At 37.1% G+C, this 21,733-nt stretch overlaps 1 protein-coding gene across 1 annotated transcript in view; it reads right to left on the bottom strand.

Annotated features, from left to right (window-relative positions):
• Positions 1 to 4,964: 4,964 nt before the first annotated feature.
• Positions 4,965 to 21,733, bottom strand: part of LOC106514228 (CUB and sushi domain-containing protein 3) — a gene marked incomplete in the record, with an annotated part of 356,940 nt that continues 340,171 nt past the window's right edge. The window contains 8 exon segments of the mRNA XM_014003387.1: positions 4,965 to 6,786; positions 7,431 to 7,572; positions 7,695 to 7,763; positions 10,885 to 10,972; positions 13,470 to 13,582; positions 13,935 to 14,093; positions 18,141 to 18,206; positions 18,525 to 18,704. Of these exon segments, the coding sequence (XP_013858841.1) occupies positions 6,627 to 6,786; positions 7,431 to 7,572; positions 7,695 to 7,763; positions 10,885 to 10,972; positions 13,470 to 13,582; positions 13,935 to 14,093; positions 18,141 to 18,206; positions 18,525 to 18,704 (977 nt within the window).

The following is a 21,733-nucleotide window of genomic DNA, read 5'->3' as shown; positions in this document are numbered from 1 at the left end:
GTACAACACATGGTGGCCCCGCTACACAGCTGAGCTCGGTGAAGAGCAGTTACTGAACTGAGGAGTGACTGTGATGCGAAAGTATGTAGGCTATATGTGCAGGCGGAGCCTGACATCTGTCGTCATCACGTCACCTGCCTAAAGGCGTGATTAGAGGCGGCTTCAGCCAGGACACGCAGGAGCGTGGTTCCCATACATGATGTTGTACCTCGTTCCTTTCCTTCAGGGAACAGTAGTTATATGCATAACATTACGTTTTCTTTTAAGTAAGTAAGAACGTTTTATATAGTTTACATGTTTATATAGCACCTTTCACATGAATATCACAAAGTGCTTAACAGAGAGCAAAATACAGTAAGTAAAAACAACAAAACAACCATGAATATAAAATACGTATAATCAATAACAAATTAAAAACAGTAAACAAAGCTTAACTAATAGCCTGTCTAAATAAAAATGTCGTAAGATGTTTGGGGCCACCACCTGAAATGCTCGCTCTCCATGGGTTTTGTAATGGGTTTGAGGCAACACCAGCAGCATTAAATTCAGGATAAGTAATAAATATATAAAAATATAAATTTTCCACTTGTGGACTTAGAATTAGTGGAATCAAATTTAGCTGAAGCTATTTCTGCTTACGGTTTCTAAAGTTAGCAAATTAGATAATCCACCACATGATATGCTAGTTTAGCTATTAGCAAATTAACGGATAAATGAAACTATTCCCACAGCAAAAGAAATATGCAGAATAACATATAATGTTGTGAAATTTTAAAATAAAAATAAGATTTTGTTTCAACATGTATGCATTTCTTAACCATGGAACTGACAAAATTTTCACTTGAAATGTAAACTTTAATACAATGGAGTGCTGATACCAGCATATCAGTATCATTATTGTTATTGCAATCTGTTCAGAGTATCGGGGCATTTTGTACAAGTGGCCCTACTTGTAATAATGGTGGTAGAGGGGGTCCAATACCAATACCAGTATCTGTGTCTGGACACCACTGGATTTCATCCATGGAATTTAAACCAAACATAGTCTCACACACTTTACTTGCAAAATATTCACAATCAGATACCAAAGCATTGAGTGAGGCATTGAAAAGTAACAGCAAAGACTATGAAAAATGGCTCCTTTTGCAGGATCTAGATTCCTGTCATACAAAAGACAATTACTGTCTGTAAAAATAAAAAAGAAAGTGTTCATCAAGTAAAAAATTGCAGACAAATAACTTTAGGATACTTTTAAGCATGCTTCTCCACAGGGGATAAACTTTGTGTTTTAACTGCACTTTTCAAAAGCCTAAACAAAATCCCTTATGAAGAAAACACAGACATTTATATTATTTAGCATTTTGCTTAAAGCGCCATTCAAATATATATATATATATANACCTGAGAGACACCGTAGCAACTCTTTTGCATTTGGAAGTGGGGGCTGGGGGTGGGGGGAGGACCAGGGAGGATGATTCAACCAGGGAAGATGATTCAACCACTAGATGTCGCTGAAAACAACAAATCCTACACACTGTGCCTTTAAGTAAGGTAAAGTATTTGTACTTCATTACTTCTGTTCGTAGCATAGTTTGAAAGGGGGGTCTCTGACCAGACGCTAATGCTGTTTGGGGGCCATGGCATGGAAAAGTTTGGGAAGCCCTGTATTATACAGGGGGTGGGGGAGGGGGGTGGACCAGGGAGGATGATTCAACCACTCAACCACTAGATGTTGCTGAAAACAACAAATACTACACACTGTGCCTTTAAACTTTGGTGTGACCTTCCTGTCTTAAGTTATGAGTACTATTCATTTTTAAAGTGACTCTCTTTTTCCCGGTGCGTTGGAGTAGTTTTGACCAAGCTGAATTATGTCCCTCCACATGTACGACGTTCAAATTTTGTGCAGCTAGCACCTTCCTGTCTCGAGTTATCACTAAAACTAATATTTTCATTTAAAAATATCTAGGTGCTTTCTGGCCATTTGGACTGAGCTACACATTCCCCAGCTGCACCAGGCTTTTTCAAACCTCACCCAAAATGGTCAGTCTGACCAATCACGTCTTTACCAAACTCCTACCACACACCAAGAACCTCCCACTTAGTGACTGCAGAGACCCACTTCTCGTTATTTCTGTCAATGAATACTTCAATCTGTTTCAGGTTATTCCATCTCATCTCATCCTGACAAACTGTATCCTCTATCAGTCCAGTCTGTCTCAAGTTATGGCTTAAAACCAGTACTTATTTTTTTCCCCCAGGAAATTACCATTGAAATTAGTTTGAACATTTCACCCTAAATATGACAAATCAAACAAATTCTTGGTTTTCTTTTTTAACAATCACTTTCTGCATGGCATATTGGTTCTTTTGTGGACAGAGGGGGAAAATGATCCCTTTAAAATGCCTCATCCTTGATCCAAAGAATGACCTGTTTAACACTTGTGCTTCATTTTTGCAGCATTTGTAAATCTTCTATAATAAATGCTTAATGAATAAAATTAGTTATGTGGATGATTTTGAAAAGACGAAAAAAAGTTCTGCATATTAAACTCAAACAAAGTACATCCATCCAAATGCCTTTTCATTTTGCGCCCTTTCAGTAAAATTTCAGTCACTTGAAACCAACACAGGCAGATAAAATGAGACTCGTGTCACCCTGGAAACAAGGACAGCTTTGATTGCCAAATGCAGCAGTTTGTCTGAGCTTCAGTGTGTGAGCACACAGAGGATAGAAAGTCAAACTAACACAATCTCACACACTTCAGTAAAATGTTGCTTTTAACACAATGTTAACACAATGCTAACAGCAACTGAAGCAATAAGAGTAAAACGCTGAAAATTACACTGCAAATCTTTAAAGGGCCATGCAGTAAACTGAACAAAGACAACATTTCTGATCATTTTAACTGCGGTCAGTGCTCTATTCTCCATCATAAAGCAAGAGTGCAGTTTTTTTAAAGGAAATCTGTTGAATGGGTTACAAACAAATATGTTTCTTTTTGTAGAAAGCTTTGTAACAAACACAGTGTGGTGAAACAGAGTAATTTTGATCAAATTGGTGCGCTAACAAATAATCCAAGCAGGGCCAAGACTAAGGCTGCCATTTCAAACAGTGGTGTCCTCATGCTGATACCAGTACCGGGCTTGATACCAGCATTTTTACAAGTACGTGTACATAAGGCCCAAATATTTGGGACCAATTCCAATATCAGTATACTGTAATCAATACGTCATTGAGTGTTACAAATCACATTTCATGTGAAAAGTTTTTAGTTCCATGTTAAAGAAATTTATACAATTTCAAAGATAATCTTTTTTTGATTCATCTTAAAATGTTGCAACAGTATCATGCGGTATAACTGATTTGATACACTCATAGGGACTATAGGCCTAAAAGGAAGGAGAGCCACCTTGTTCTACAATAAAGAAATGTTTTTAAAGTAAATTGTAACTCAGTAAATATTCGATACTGGTGAGTACCCAAACTGAAGTACTTGTGCTTAAAATCAGCCAAATAAAAACAGTTTTCAGACTCAGGACACCCCTAATTTTTATTCAACTCTAATCACAAATATTTTATTTTGGCCTATTTTATACATCTTTTCAACAATGTAAGTTTTAGATTTCACAGTAATTTGAGTGTAAATTTTACAATATTCATGTCTGAGGCTCCTCAGAATGGACCAGGATTGTTACAGCTAATTCCATCAGCTGCTGTTAGTTCTTGCAAATAACAGAAATTTAAGTAAATACAATGTAAAGCAAATATTGCAGGTGTAAAGGCATGTCAAATATTTGACATGGCCAATTCTGAATTTTTTGAGGTTTGACGTAGATGACGATTATCCTTGATCCCACTTGGACTAGCTTGTTAATTTAATCAGAATTAAACTTTATTCCTCCAATTTGAGGATGCTTAAAAGCTATCTCAAACAGGTAAAGTATTATTTATTCACAACCTTTGCAGAGAACCACATGACAAAAGAGAGAATAACACTTTAAGTGGAGCACTGAAAGCAGCCAAAATATCACAAAATGTTCTCTTTGTCCAGTTTACACAGACTTCTGGTGTATTACTGTGTGTTACTTTTATCGCTTCAGTTGAAATCGTTTAAAGAGTTATCTATGTCAGGTAAAATATTCTTGTTCATAACTTTTCAAAGAACCCAACGTCAAAAATCAGAACTATCCCTTTAACACACTGATGTTTCCTTAAACATAAAAAAAAACATCAGAAAATTGCAGAGAAAATCAGCATGTCAACCAAAAAAGAATGGAGCAACACAATGCGATTATTTTATATTTTTATATAAATTAACAATTTATACATTGTTGATAAAGAAAAAAATACAAAATTCTTTTGATCTTACATGACATTTACATGTGAAATTTTACACAACATATTCAATAACTTACAAATGCTTTATCTGCATAAAAAATAGATCTCTTTACAAAAGTTCTGTAATATGTACATATTCACATACACCTGTAATATGTACATATTCACATACACAGGTTCTTGAATGAGATAATTGTGTGGCACGTTTTAAAAGCTTTCTACTTTGCTCCATGGAGTCTCTGGATGCAAGACTCACAGTTTGCTGTTTGTACCAGGTGCATTTCTTCACTCATCCTGTAAGAAACGTGAACTCTCAAAATATATTACATATCGATAACACAAGACAATGTCAAAGGGTGCCATCAAGTATCAAAACTGTATAAATGTACAAAATGGAGTAGCAATGACACGAGTCAACGTAGTGGTACAAAGTACTATAGCAGCAAACTGCGATACTGGATCGCTTTTTGCCGACATGCACAGGTATGAAAACTGTGAGCTGCTTTTCGCCTTCTCTCCAGAAACCATCTGACATCACTCTGCTAAATCATTGCAAACTGTGCAGAGAAATCACACCAGTGTGCAGTTTTACAAATGAAACAAGTGTTGCGTTTTCTTTTCCAAAAAAAAAAAAAAAAAAAGACATGCCGATACAGTAGTCAAGGCACTGCAATGACGTAGAAATGTGATGACAGCGATGAGTTTGTCGTTCTTTTTTAAAACACAGTTGGTCTCGAGTGACGGTGGTTCATGTCTAAAAGTGTGCAAATTCATTTATGTGTACTGTACATATGTGTTGGCTGAAGCTGACATCGAAATGACTTGTGACAGAAAAAGGGTGAACGGAGAAAGGGGGCCGAGGAGGCTGTATATTCACGAAGAGTCTTAAAGTAGGAGCGGTCAATGAGAATTTTCCATCTAAGGCACAGTTTCCCCAAAGCAAATTAGAGAAACACAACTCAGTTTGTGAAAATCAGAGATGGCTGAACTCTACCACAGTCTGTGTTTATGGTACTCTAAAGTAAGGCGGATGCATTACAAAGGTTTCATAAGCAAAACAAAACATTTAGCTTCACCCACCCTCACACTGCCAACGACACGTTTGCACTGAAGTGAAGACATCCAGACTTAAATAAACATCTGGGAAAGCTGGCCAGGTTCTGCGCACTGTATTTGTGCTCATCTTTCTTTCTTTTTTTAATATAAAAACTAAATAACAAAGAAACAAGTGAAAAAAAAACTCCTACTTTAAGATTCATGACATATACAGACTCAACGCTGGGGTTATTCACCCTAAATAAGCTTTTTTAAAATTATTTATTTCAAATGTTTCTGTGCTGAATAAAAATCTTAAGAAAATACACTTCAAAGTCAGTTTTCTGAACATGAAACACGTCTCAAGGTGACCAACACACTAGAAGGAACAGTACGCCTCAACTAGTCAGCAGTTTAAATGGTCACACTTAAACATTTCTGCCCAAAAACAAATGAATTGCACCCAAGTTGATAATAAACCTAACGCAGGCGGTATCTCTGCTGAACAAAACGCACTCTGTTGTTGTCAGAGAACCTGCACTGTAACAATAAAAGCCCTAGCATTCCCAGTTGCAGTCAAAAAAAAAGTACTGCACTTCAGCAGTTAAATCCCCGACCATATATCTCATCAGTAAGAGGTACCGTCCAATTAAGAGGTATAATTGACCGTATAACTTTGAACAGACTACAGCGCTGACACGATCCGGAGAGGCAGTTTCTTTCTGCTGCTGCATTTCTCCTGACACACCCACCGCCTGGAAAATGGATCACATTGATCAGCTCACAGTTCAGAAGCTCCTGTTCTCCATAACAGAAAATAACTCTCATCAGGGCTGAGAACAAAGAAAGAAGATGGTAGCTCTGGATTGTTCCATTAAAAAAACATTAAATGTCTATGTTTTTTTTTGGCATTGTCAAATAACCCCTCTATATTTTTACCACGGAGCATAAAAATACTCTATTTTATCTATTCGCCAACAAGGAGCCGACACTCACAGAGTGCAAAAAGACAAGATCTGAAAAGGTGTGGAACCCACCCTCTCCTCTCCTCTTCCATCTTTTATGTCATGAATGCAGAAGTTGGCAACGTTTTGTACCGTCGCTGAAAGTGTGCTTTTATGTTTTTTTTTTTAGCAAAACTGAGTCTTTGCCGCAAGTCAGCAGAGCGTGAGGACATTAGCTTCTACGTTGTCGCGTGAAGAAAAAAAAATTGCTCGTATTAAAGTGTCTTTCTCTCGATCAGTAGACATCAAACCATGGTGCAGATAGTGTTGAGATTGGGGTCGAAGCGGACAACTTTCCCCTCAGCAGCTTTCGTGTTTGTGTTGTACATGGGGTTCTCGAACGTCGCCTGCCCGTTGTTGTTCTCGTGGACAGAGCACCCTGTGTACTGAGCTTTGTCGGTTTTTCTGCGGAATCATACAGATAAATTAAAAAAAGGGGGTTAGCACATTAGCTGACAGACAGGCTTCCAATTACCAGCCCCAATCTCCCAATCACATAAACATATTTTCATTATCTTGGTGTGGACAGCTGCAAAAGGTAAATGAGGCTGTGAGGTAATTACGATTGAAAAGAGCAGTCAGAAGAGCCTCGTGCCATTTCAGTGGTAACTAACACATTGAGAGCAAAATTTGCATGTCAGACACTGCACGAATGCAGTTTTTTGAGAGCTAATCTGCTTAAATCAAGACAAAATGCATCCATCTACACACATACTGCACAAATGCACCTAAAATACAATGCGTATGATATTAAAGTAGTTCTCATTAAAATGGTCTGATGTACGCTGCTGTGAAACTCAGTTTGGATGGTAATACATTGACTTGTGTTGCATCATGCTTTGAAGTTTCACACAAGCACACTACTGTTTCCAGTACGGAGCCTGACTGCAGCACCGCGAGCTGTAAGAAGCTCGGGGCATCGACTACCTGGTGTTTTTGAGTTTTTGCCTTGGCTAAAGGTGTTCAGACATCTACATGAAAATTAAAAATCGAAAACCCTTTCAACCTCGGATCTGTGGTGAAAAGCTAAAACTCATGGCACCGCCTACCTCTGCTTGTAGAGATAAAACCCAAGGCCTGCAAAGATGAGGGCAAAGAAAGGCACAAGGATTGCGACAGCAACAGAGCTGCTGTTGGTAGAACCGTTGGCTTCAAGGTCCGGGAGGGTGACGTTTTCTCTCAGAGTCAAACCTGCCAAAAGGCAATAATAATCATTAAAAAAAAAGACAGCCGACATGATTGCAATTAGTTCAAATTTAGAGCACAAACAGCCAAATTAAAAAGAAAAGACAAAGCAGTGAAAGAAAAGTTACATATCTGCTGACGATGGCAATGATGATGAAAATGATGGTGAAGATCATAATGCAGAGCCGCAGCAGCCACTTGATGAAAAAAAGCCAGCCACACTGATAATCATCACTGTGACTGTGATAATCTGGTTGAGAACAATCATGAGGTAATGACAGCAGTGATGAGGAGCACAAAGAAATGAAGCAGAATGATGCTGAAGTGGATAATCAACGACTTCATGTATGAAAGAGACTGAAACTCCATACATGTTCTCAACATGGGGAAAAAAAATCACAAAATGTATAACTTACAGAATAAAAGAGGTGCTGTTAGAAAGCTAACAGTATATTTTGTGTAAAACTCTGTCATATCAAAAATTGTATTATAATGTGCATAATATTTTGGATTTGGTTGCGTTATATCATACTCCACATGCACTATATACTACTGAATACTATACCAATCATACATGGTTTTGTATTGTAGCTTAATGGATCATATATAACACGGTATTGTATCCTGTCCACTTCTCTTCTAATCAGAAATTTTTATTCACCTCAAAGAGAAATAATTTATGCTACAACTGCACATGCAGCCAGAAGGCATGAAGAGCAGCACACAAAATAGTTTAAGTTAAGATATACAGAATAAAACCGAAAATTAAAAAAACAAAAAAAAAAAAAACAAAAGAAGAGTTTAAAACAATGTAATAAGATGTCTATATTGAAGGTGGAATTAAAAGAAATTCACTGGATGCCTCTTTTCGATGTATACATTAGGATTGGATAATACTGATAAATATTTATCATGATTAATTGTGGCATTTAGCCAATAAAGATTAATTTAACAATTACAGATGACAGTTACACTTGCATGTGGATGACGTGGCCTTGGTCTGAACTTTCTGGCTTTCCTCAAACTCTGGTTTATGTTGGTGTTTCAGGTGATTAAACAGGTTTGTAGGGTTAAGGATAGGGTCAGCCATTTGACCCCACCTTCCACCATTGGGCTCACATGCATACCTGATAGTGACAGACCCAGTCCCAATACACCTTACGCACCTCTATGGAGTGTGCACTCAGTCGGAGTGCACATAAGGGTTCCAGTGTACAAGTTACAAGTGTGCAAAAAATCGGAGAATTGGAGACAGTATTGGTTACGTCATCGACTTGCACTTCTGCGTCGTAACTGTGACATCCAATGTGGCAGTACTGGTCACTGTTTTGGCATTTGAACTGCTAAAAAATGATGCAACTACAACCATTAGATTGGAAGGTGCTTGGTGGACGTTGCCACATTTCTGCCTTTCATTTCAAAACATCACACACAATTGTGGGCAACACACTTTGTCGAAGATCGCTTGGATGCGGGCTTAGCCGAAGTGTGGATCAAGGGTGCAAAGGGGCAGGGTGGAAGACCACTCTGGAGAACTGGGACATACTACGCACTCGAATCCTTCAGCCAGAATGGGCATTTAAAGTTCACAAGGATGGAAGTGCGAATATTGAATATTGACCAAGTTTTAGTGTGTCGTACACAAAAATATGTTATCACATGGCACTAAATGCAATAGTTTCAAAGTGGCTGATAATAATTTTTGACAGTTTTACTGACAAATAATTCCACACAATTTTGCCCAACCATAATATACATACTGTATAGGCGAATATATAGCTTATGAGTAATTTATTCATAAAAAATGTTTATGTCTGTAATTTGTCTAAAACGCAGTGTGACAAGGCCTTAAGCAGCATTACCATAATCATTGCACTCAATGCAAAGAATTTCCATGTGTTACATGATAGACTATTAATTTATGGTGAAGGTAGGAGGAGTTACAGAGTTTGATGGCTACTGGGGGTGGAGCAATTCCTGCAGAGTTCAGTGGAGCAACCTATGTTGGTCAATCTGTGTTTAAAAGTGCTTTTTATCCAGCCACAACATTGAAGGGGTTGATCATCATTAATAATGATGGACTGAAGTCTGGACAACCTTTTCCACTCATTGTTTCTGACCAGCCCTTATCCCATCATATCATATCCAGTTGGTTTCACATTGTTTTAAAACAAGAAACCCAAGTTTCAGTTTTCAGAAAAAATGGGTTTTAGTTGATTAATGCAAATTTTTTGAATGATTGTTAATGACATAAACATATATTTAGCAGGTCAAAACAGAAAACAACTGTTTTGTCAGTGTCAACTCGTAACTGGACACAGCTGCCATCCTCTCAGACAAACATCAGAGAGGCTCAAAGGTAGACCAGAACTTGTCATGTTATAATTATTTGCACTTTGGTACAATTAATTGAGGTAATATGTATCTTTCTTGTTTATCTTTTAGTTAAGAAAAGCCAAAACATTTTCTGCATGCCTGCGAAGATAAGAACATCTCAATGCTTTGTTTAAATCCATGAAAAGAAGAAAGAATTCATCGCCTCTCTACGTTAGTTTTCGGCTCATTGATCAGAATTTCTTGTGACATCGCTTCACAGTCATGATTAATTTCTAAGATTTGCATAGGTTTTTATGAGGTTTTGCTTTAAAATAGATGTTGCAAGGCAATACTGCAATGTTGACAATTTCCAACTCTGTAGCACAGAAAAAAAAAAGAAAAAGAAAAAAAAAACAAACTTCAGAAAAATAGCTAACTGACTGTTTTGCCTTTGGTACACAAATGTATCTTTATTGAAAGCCAGAGGTCTCTGCAGAACTTGAGCGTCATTCAAACCGACAGAGGACGATGAGAAGAGGAAGGATGGATGAAATGAACTTGTTAAAAGTTAAGGTGAAGTGTGCCGTGGCAGATGTTAACAAACTAGACAAACAGCACAGAGCAATTCACAGCAGAAATGATGAGATAAAATGAAGCTGTTCTGATTCAGTGCAGAGAAAAGAGCTAAAACAAAAATATTTTACTTGATCAGAAGCTGTAAACATGTTCAGTTTAGGAAAAAGAATAACCTCAATAGACTAAAATATGTTAACATTTCATAGAATAATACAAATTAAAAATGTGAACTTGTGCATGAAAATAGACTCTTTCTTTTTAGCTTTAAAGTCCATTTCATGTGCGAGTGTGACCTGAAGTGAGGTCAAACAAAATGGATTTCTGGATTTAAATGTCATCACTGCCTTTGCTTTTGTTATGTAAAATAAAAGATAAGCACAAGTGACTGGGGATATAGAGAGTTTGGGTATTTTGAAAGTTGCTTACCAAGTCGCTGCAGCCCAAACTGTCCATAGTCTTTACCCTGAATGAAGCCTTGGAACACGTAGCTCCCACCCTCGGGCTCAGCAGAAACCTGGGTGAAACACAGAACACGTGGCTCCAGGAACAGGACGTTTTGTTTGAACCACAAAAGAACAATTTTCTTTTTTTTGTTTTCCTTTTCCCCAAGCAACTCAGTCAGTGTCAAGTGTGTTCCACTCCACATCAAAAAGTGCAGCTATACTGTATTAGGTACGACAGGTCACACATTTTGTCACGCTACAATATGAAACAGCACCTTTGCTATTTTTGAAATTGCACTTGACAATAGGAGCTAAGCCGTATGCTATCAGTAGCTCAGCGGTGCGCAGTCACCTGTCACAAGCTCTTAGTCAATGCACTTTGAAGTTTATTACAACAACAAAAAAAGTTCTGATCCTCTAAAATTGTTCTGGAGATGTTGAGGGGCTCGCAGATGTCAGGTGTGTTTGAGCTCATTCAGCAACTCACTAAAGGTGAAACAGAAACTAATGGACAGCTGTGGTCAATATACCCTCATCATAGGCATGAATGATATTCATTTTAGGTTAGTTTTTTTTACCTTACTTTTTCCAGGGTGTGTAGTTGTACAGTGTACAGTTTGTGGATTTTTTTCATGGAACCTAGTAGTTTGTGGTAATCCCTGTGATATCAAAGAAACCGCAAATAACAGTGAGGAACATCAATTTTTTTATTCTCTCACTTTTTGAGTTTTCAAGCTAAATTAAGAAAAATATAATTTACAAATTTTGCAACATAAATGTTAACGTAAATTCTGTTCCATAAAAAACAACAGTACAGTATGTGACACATATTGTGTCTGCTCGAAGCGCAAACATTCTGCCTTCTAACAGTACCGTGTGACATGTAGCTCCTAAATGTTCAGCTCTTTTGTGTTATGATGCCACCCCAAAAACACATTGTAGGGCTTTTCTGGATCACATCCAGTATTTGCATTTCTTTTACAATTCGCGGTGAAAAGAAGCTGCAGTTGGTCAGGGCTTCACTATATATATATATATATATATGTGTGTGTGTGTGTGTGCATGTGTGTGCGGGTTTTTCCTACAACATGGGGTATTTTTTACAAAAAAAGCAGCCAGGTGGGGACCGAAGTGAATCGTGGGGACCATTATTAGGTCCCCACGGGTCCAAATGCATGTTACAGGTGTGGGGTTAGGTTTAGGACCAAGGTTTAGGTTAGTTTTAGGGTCAGGTAAGTTTCTGTGAGGTTAATTTTAGAATATATGGTCAGGGTTAGGCTGTAAATCTAAAAACATGAATGGAAGTCAATGGAAGGTCCCCACGGGGTCAAGAAACAAACATGTGTGTGTGTGTGTGTATTAAAAAATACAACTTTAATGTATTTTTAAAAACAAGAATTTTAAACACAGGATATTTTCCATTTCACTCAGCATTGGGAAAATACACCAGTAAAAATACACCAGTAAAAATACACCAGTAAAAATACACCGCTGCCCATCCTGAGCCTGATTCTGATGGAGATTTCTTCTTGTTATCAGAGAGTTGATCCTTTTATCACCAACATGCTGATAAGGATGGGGGATTGCAACAAAATGATGACTGGATAAGGTGCTAGCTTCCTTTAAAAGTTGGGCGATATTGGCAAAATATGATTTATTTATGATTAATTTGGGCATCTAGCCAATAACAATTAATACGATGATTAAACGATGACAATTGCACCGGCATGATTTGACTCTAAATAAGTCTCCCTGTGTTCTAAAATTTTACAAATCATCAGTCAAACTAACTTCTTCATTTTAACAGTCATGACCCTTCCCACGTTCTCCTTCCGGTGCTAACGTTACCAGTACAACAGATGGACAGAGTGCGTTGTGGATCCTCGGCTGAGTAGATTTGTTTCCACCATTTGCTGGAGGAGAGTTTGTTGTAGTTACTTTACATCGGTCCGCATTTTCTGACTTCCCTTATACTCCGGTTTATGGTGGGTTTTCATTGAATAAAATGAGTTAGCATTAGCTCCATGTTACCATTAGCATTAGCTACACGCCACGTCTTACATAAGTGACTAATCGTAGTTATTGCGAAGCACCACATATTAACCAGTGACAGTTTTTTCTACAAAATCTGCACATTATAGGATTTTGCTCATCCCTACTTTCTTTGATAACTTTTTACTTTTACTAATTGACGTTTCATGAAGCACTGCATGTGAATGTTTTGTATTTTAATAGGAATGGACTGGCTGTTATTGGGTTTGAATCTGGATTTGCTTTAGACTGAACTGGATTTATAATTTGGACTTGTTTGTTTCTTATTGTACAGTGCTCCGAGATGACTTTTGTTGTGAATTGGTGTTATAAAAACAAACTACTGAATTAAATTACTACCGAGGCCTTTTTGCTGTAATTCCATTTTGAGTAAACTCATTTCTGGTCCTGACAAAGTTATGATCTTGCCTGAAATGCCTGTCAGTCAGAGTTGATCAAATAAACTAATTAAACAAAGTAAAGAAAATGTTGCCGATTCTAATTAATTTTATAGAAACCCTGCTTGTGTACACTCACAAATCCATCCATTGTCCAGGTCTCATCAGTAATCCTGTTCATGGAGCTGTAGGCCAGCGCTCTCATCTGGTACAGCAAGAGCATTAACCGTGCCTCCTGACGTTTGTAGACACCTGCAGGATTAAACAAGAGGCAAAGCAAATAATTCACAAGTTAAAAATAAAAGAAGCAGTGAAACCTAAAAAAGTGAACTAAGGCTGAGAAAAAAAAATAGAAACCTTAAGAAAAGACTGCTGAGGGGGAGGGGGGGAGGATGCAAGAAACTCTTGCAGACAGTGCAGATTAATTCATCCACCTTTAAAACCAATAGTTAATTTCCAGACTCATGCATGAGATCATTTGGTGATTGACTGATTGACACGAGGCACCCTCAAAATAAATGGAAGTGACATACAGAGGTGCTGGGGGAGGAAAGGGGAGGTGCAGAGTCGGAAGCAGAAGACAGATGATTTATAGATGACTCACCAGAGAGCAGAAACTCCATGCTGCTGTCTGTTAAAGTTACATTGACTTTTCCACTTGTGGCGTTAAAGCTTGTGACTGTCAGACTCATTGGCTGCTTCTGGCCCTTGTAATCATAGGAGCCCTTCCAGATGAAATCAGGGGCGAACACATCATCAGGAACTGCAGAAAAAACAAGATTATTTACACAAAAAAAAAAAAAACAACAACACAAAGGTAATGAACGCGTTTGAATATTAAAGCCACTAAAGTTTTTAACTAAATATTTTTATAGTTTTGTATTTAATTAAAGTTAAATACAAAACTTAATTAGATGTGCAGAGAATAAAATATATTACTGACAAGCTTTTCATCCTATATATTTATTTATTTTCTCAAGAATATTTCAATAATTAAGAGACTGTGATAATACTAACATGGTAAAATCAGCAGAACAACAAACACTTGACAGTTTTTTTTCTTAATCATTATTTACCAAAATTTTTATTAGTCTGTGTTTGGATTTGAGGAGTCAATAATAAGCAAAATAAAATAGGACTACTTTTTCGTTAATCAGAAGAGACAAACATCACAGTCAGAATGATCAAGCAGTAATTACAAAGAAAGCTTTAAAAGACTAAAGATTATTTGTACCAGCATTGGGACTGTTGATTAAAACAATTAAAGCACAATGCTAAATGAAGTAAAAAAAAACACCTGTTGTATACCGGTAGTTCTGTTTCATTAATTGCATTATGTAACCTGCATGTTAGTGCAGCAACATGCATAACAGTAAATACTTGTTATAATAACCATTTTAATGCTTTTTAGCTCTAAATACAGGGTCTTTCACACTGATTGATGAAACCACCATGGTGTATAAAAAATCATCCCGAATATTGATGCTTTTTGCAGAGTCATGTTTAAAATGCAGTGGGCTGCCCATTATTCTTGATAGTGTGTGTGAAAATTCCATGATGGTTCTGAGTGTGCCCAAAACTTTCAAAGTGAGATTGCGTCAGTGGTGGTAGCCTAATAAATGATGTAGAGCCTTTGCACACTGGTCCAGCTCGGTGTTAGAGAATTCGAAGCAGTGATATCCATCGTGGTGGGGTAAGGCTAGTGCATAGACTTAAATATATAGATCACTAGACTGAGCCCCGCCCATCCCGTCCACTGGTAGCGTCTGTGACAGCATGGAGGAGCAGACATGGCGTCTAAAAGGGCAACAGCTCACAGCCTCCATAGAAACTAATAGATAAACAACAAGCTGAACTGGATCTGTTTCGCAGATTATCAGTCATGTTTTTACAATAAATTAATAACTATGTTAATTTCATTCAACAATCATGTAAAACAGCAGATTTATACCAGAAAAATATAAAATTTATAAATAACAATGATCTAAACCAGATCTGAATTCAGCCTGTAACTTAGACTTTAGCTAGTTGAAAAATGATGACTACAGCCAGTAGTAAAGTATATTTATTATTTCTTCTTACTGTCATAAAAAAATAATAATATTTATATTTACCAGTCAGCAGTTAGAAAATGTTCTCTGGTTATAGGATGAAACTTGTCTCTATTAGCTGACATCTTCTTAACAGGTCAGGTTCCCCTAATAGAAACCTAAAAATACTTACATTTATAATATTATTTTACACTCTGTAGGTCTAAATATTAATCAGAGGACAAATCAGCTGTAATATTTAGTAGTTTGTTAAATTGTAGCATGATTCAACAGTGCTACACTCTGTATATATGCTCCACAAGCTAATATCTGTTAACCAGTTCAATAAATAACAGTGATTACATCGACTTCATAAGATTATTTTAATTTTAAACTGTTACATTATGTTCTGCTCAGATCACATTGAGCTCAATAAGATCAAATCTGCTGACTTGTGTTGTAAAATGAGACTTTTTCCTGATTATCTTCTGTTTATAAATCCATAACACAAACAGCTTTTCTGACATTATTTAAAACATTAGATAGGTTATATAAACTGTAAAATATTAATAATAATTGGGTTAATATCATTATTAATAGTTTTAATGATTTCTACATCATCAGTCCTTTTTTCTGCTCTGTTGTCAACATGTACAGTAATGAGAAATCCAGCCTCTTGACCGTTTTGCGTTAGCCGTTAGCTTCTCCAGCCGATCACACGGTCACGTGGTTTCTGTGCACTCCAGCTGTTCTTTATAAACACCTTGAGCTGGTGTGGAAATATCTTGTAACACAAAGAGTTGAACAAAAAGTAGTAAAATAAAATAAGGTATGTCCAGGAGAGAAAGGAGCTTGAATTTGATTTAAAAAAATAATAAAAAACTTCATAGTAGAGCAATTCCGGTGAGCATGAGGCTCACTGTCAGCAAAATTACACTTGAATACTGAACTTACATTTGTGTGATAATTATTGCACAGAAACAGTTTGTACTGCACTAGTAATGGTCCTGTCACACTATAACGTTTTAGACAACTTACACTGGAGATGTCTATGCTGAAGATGGAAAAAAATATCTGATGGAATCCTCTTTTGGACCTATACATTCTGTAACGCTAACAATTAGATCGAATATATACCCTGAGTAACCTATTATAAAAATGTTCATAAGTTGTCTAAAACGTGAGAAAAGATCTTGTAGCGCACAGCGGCATCCTTATGTGGGCTGAGAGGGTTGTGCTGGTGGGGTTGGAGCATGATGTGATTGAGAGCACATATGATGGCGTTGTGGGAACATGCTACTGACAGAGAGAAGGTGAAATGACAGGAGGGCCTTTTTAGAATGTTGGAGTTGGGAGGGAAATACTTCTGGTGAATACTACGAGCACAAGATGATCAGGCAGCATGGTGGATTGGTGGTTAGCACTGTTGCCTCACAGCAAGAATGACCAAAGTTCTCTTCAGTCTTTCTGTGTAGAGTTTGGCTAAGTTAATTTATTTTACTTATTAACCTTTATTTAACCAGGCAAATCCCACTGAGATCACAGATATATATTGCATGCTTTTGGTCTGTGGCAGGAAACTGGGGTACCTGGAGAAAACCCACGCAAGCATGAGAACATGCAAACTCCACACAGAAAGACCTCGGGTCAGAACCGGCGATCAAGCCAAGGAACATTTTGCCTGTGAGGCATCACCACTAAGTCGTCGTGTTGCCAAAAATTGTTGCCAAAAAATTCTCTACTCGTGTTTGAGTAGGCTTTTCCCTGGTTCTCTAGTCCAAATAACGTACATGTTAGGCTGCCTGCAGGCCTGCCTTGCAAAAAAGTTAATGAGATTTGCCAGTTTAAATAAAGGTAACCAAATAAATAATTAAATGATTGCCTTCACACTGATGGATTGTATTCAAATCTACTGCAACCCAGACACATTCTAACAGGTTGTCAGAATTGTAAGAGGGTCATCAACCAGTGGGAAGGAGGCCTAAAGTACAGGTAGGACAAAAAAAAAAACTAGTTACAAATAGAAGCAGAAAAAAACCTGTCCTAAATCTTTCTAAAAACCTTATAAGGGTAACACTCAGATTTTAGGTGACAAATTATTCAAATGGCAGCAATAAAATGTAATTATCTGCAAACTCCTGCTATGATCTTCTAAAATCACACATTTATGGAGTGCATTTGACTCTCGACACAAAAATGCAAATGAGATCCTTTTGAGAGTTACCATTATAAATACATCTATTACCAGTTACATACACGCACTATGGCACACTTTAGATATTGACTAATTAAAATGCTGCACAGATATTTTCTAATTAGGCTCATTGTGCTTCTTTCATGACCTTTTCATACTTCCTAATAGGAATTTTTGTACTAATTACATTTAATTATGCTTTTGTGGTGATTATTCATTCTTGATTACTCAAAGTTTTAAATACAGAACTCTTAAAAAGGTGGATAAGGAGACTGGTTATAGAGTGATACGATATTTACAATAGATTTTGTTATTTGACAGTTTCTTTTTCAAGACTTTTTTTCTGACTGTTTTTGATTATAAAAACCTTTTCTCATTTTGACATTACAATAATCATAACACTGGGTTAATATTCCTAAATTGTGCAGAATAACACAGTAAAGTCTTGTTAATGAAGGTTTTGGAATACATTTTGTTCAATCAAATATTAAGTGTGCCACAGTGGTTGTGGTCAAATTAAACAATGAAGTAAAAAAAAAAACTCCCTCTTTCTTTAGCAGAGCAGTTCATATATTTAAATACTCACCCTTCAGTTTGGGACTCGGTGTCCCTGGGACGGGTTTGACAATTTTCTCCTGCGACTTAGATCCGACTGCAGATGAACATAAAAATGCACGTCACAGAGATGTCGTGACACACAGCAAGGCTTAACAGCTGCAGGATGTTTCCAGTGTGAAAACTACTTAAACTCTAACAAGCTGCAGAATCAAACTTTTCCTTAATTTATCAAGAAACCTTCGCTTTACCATAAATGCTTATTAATATTAATCTTCAGGCTTAGAAAAGATGGTTTATAACATCTTCCCACATACAGTATATTCAAAGTGTTACATTGAACATATTTTTTTCTTGGTTTTATTCTTTCCCATTCTCCATCATCTGCCCCTGCAGACCTCTGCCAGCAGCGTACCTCTGCACACAGGCACCTTGCCAGTCCAGCTGCCGTCAGAGCGGCAGACACGATGCTCCGAACCCCCGGAGAGGAAATAACCCGGCTGACAGGTGTACACCAGGGTGTAGCCATAGGAGGGCAGGTCCAGACCCATAACGTCAGCATTGGCTGGGCTCCTTGGCTGCTTGCAGGAGTGAGCTGGAGATTAAGTAGAGGGCAAATGTGTTTGTATACACACACTCTACTCAAAGACTCAAAGAACAATGCACACACACATTTATGCACACACAAACACAACTGTAAAGAAAAGGAAAGCATTTAAACCTTTTTTACAGAAAGGGATGTGAGGTTGAAGAGAAAAAAAAATAGAAAGGGACGATGAGTAGAGCCTCTGTCAATAACTTATTCAATTTTCATGGTAAGAGATACTTCTAAATAATATGGGGAGTTTGATGTTTGACTTACTATTTTCTTAGAGTGTCGCGGATAAATAAAAAGACAAATCTCTTCCTTGGTAGAAGAATGCCATAAAGTTAAAAAAAAACATTTTTAGTCTATGAATAATAATAATTCTTCACTATTATTTATTTATACATAGAAATGTGTGTCTTGGCTTAATACTGACTTTATTTTTTAACTTAATTTACATCAGAAGTTTAAAAGTCTTGAATGACAAAGCACTAATATCATGTTCTAACGTAGTGCAACACAAGGTCTTGCAGGAGTCATAAGACTTTAGCCAGCATTAGAAATGAAACAATTATTGTTGTTTTTTTAATAAAAAAAATTCAAAGGCAAGGCACACACAAATACTACCAGTGCCCTATTTTACATAGTAAATTTACAGAAATAGCAAATGTCTTTTAAACCTTGGCAGATGAAGATTTCACAATAAAAATGAGCACAGAGGTTGAAATATCTCAAACGTCCTTTTTTCCCACGAGCTTGACTCGGTCTTATTCGGGTCGACTTGGCACAGCTTCAGACTTTTTCCATTGGGTGATCTCACCCAGTTTCAGCTCGGTTCACAGTAACTCTGCTACCATTTTAAGTTAATTGAGTTGAGCTGAAGATATGATGTCATGAGAATGCAGGCCATTGACCAGAGAGCAATGCCAGTCATGAGCGTCTCCTTCACAAGAATAAACCCGGCGATTTTTAAAACCTCGCAAGCGCAGCTTTAATTTTTGTCGGTTCCTACAGCACATAGCTAAACATATAAATGACAAGGATAGCAGGAGAGACAGCTGTTGGCGTATCAGATGTTTAAAGAGAGGCTCGTGTTGTTGGATCAGAAGTATACATACAGTATAAAACATTCCGACACCCTGTTGGTTTGTACGATCCATCATACCTTCATGATACAAATTACGTCACCATTCAGCGGGACACAGCATGTAACCAATGAAGATGATCGTGTCAGAAGTATTTACAGCTAAAACAGGAATCCTAGTACATCCTAAATAACATTACAGTCATTACGGTCTTAAGAAAACTGTTTTTTGGGGGGAGATCGCTTCTCAATCCTTTTACTTTTAATACTTAAGTGCAAAATTGACAGATGCTTTACGGCATTTTACTCAAATTATATTTTTAGAGAAGACTTTTACTTTTATCAAAGTAATTTTATGATTAAGATACTTGTACTTTTACTTAAGTATCACTTTGAGGTACCATATAAAAGACTGGTTGGCTGTATGTTCATCAGCCACGAGGGCGATACAAATCAGGCCCAAATCACACTGTATGCTTTTTAAAGTTTATATAGGATCATTTTATTTTCTCCATTTCAAAACATATCTAAAATATTCATATGCTATAAATGATCGTTTGAAAGTAAGTACTGGATCTGGTCTCACTTTTTACATCATCACATGAAGCAGCTGAACTAGGCAGAGAAAACTTCAGTCATACCAGAAGCGGTTCCTGAGTATAAATATTAGTGGGGCTGATGATCATTTCCTGAATCACTAACCACACAAACTTCACTATTTTTTCATTGCATTTTATATGAAAATTATAAGAATGTATCTTACTTAATACTTATTTTACTGTTTTTTTACACGAAGGTGTCGTTTTTTTTTCTCCATCCCGTGGGTCAAGATTGAGTCTCGTTAAAATAGCCCAGTTAAAAAAATTAATTAGAGAAACGAACACCCCCGGGACCCACATCCACCTGAAACTGGAGTGGTTTTAATTTTAACTGTGTAAAATAAAATAGACTGACAGGTGCACAGCCTTTTGGATTGGATTTCTAATTTGATTTGAAGCAATAATTCTGCAATAAAACACCAGATTAACTAATTTAAATGGGGGGGGGGTATAAATGATAAAAATTAAAAAGTAACAGTGGAATGTCTTATAAGCTTACTTTTTGTATGTAACCAAACCTATGAGGAAAAAAAAGGACTTCTTCTCATACAACTTCAGCCATTGGTTTTATTAGTTTTTTTAAATTGCTTTATTTATTTACAAAACAAAAAGTAACCAGGATTTGAACAGACACTACATTTCTCAATGAGCACTTGCTTAATTTGAAGGGAAATCCTCTATACAGGCTTCTCTGTGCCTTAAGAAGACCACAGTCCTCCCAGGGGTGCAATCCAGTCTACATTTGATTAAGGTTTAGGATTACTGCCCTCTGGTCACACATGGTACGCACATTGATCAGGTCTGCTTGTGTAAGTTAGTCAGAGTCTACTTGGATGACACCTTTAGCTGAAAGCCTCACTCTGAAGGTCTCTGCTTTCACCTGTAAAAGAAACTAAATCTTTAACCCTGACTCAAAATGTATCGTGTGTCTCAGAGGATTGGGTTTTATTTATTATGTTGATTGGAGAGTAAAAGCAAACTTGCGTCAGAAACAAATTTCCGCTCTCTCGTCGTGCCACCAAAAACGCAGCTAGCTCACGTACAACAAACAGCCATGAAGGTGACAGGAAGAAGTGAAAACCAGTCCCTCCAGTTGATTTATGAGCAGTCTCTTCTCAGTGAAGCTCAGAGGATATTGACCCACCCATCACATATTTTTAAGATGAAAAGCAAATGTTTTCCCTCCGGCAGACATTGCTGATATCTTTTAAAAACTTTTTTTTGTGCCACTATTAAACTTTAAAACAAACGGAGCCTGAAGGGAATGTGGAATGGTGAGATTAATCCCCCAAACTCCTCCATTCCCTCAAGCAACTGAGTCTGATGAATTCTAAGGCAGCTTCTTTAACCTAAAC

Source organism: Austrofundulus limnaeus, unplaced genomic scaffold, assembly GCF_001266775.1.
Source record: "Austrofundulus limnaeus strain Quisiro unplaced genomic scaffold, Austrofundulus_limnaeus-1.0 Scaffold18, whole genome shotgun sequence".
Classification (NCBI taxonomy): domain Eukaryota; kingdom Metazoa; phylum Chordata; class Actinopteri; order Cyprinodontiformes; family Rivulidae; genus Austrofundulus; species Austrofundulus limnaeus.
This window is presented reverse-complemented; position numbering and strand designations above follow the sequence as displayed.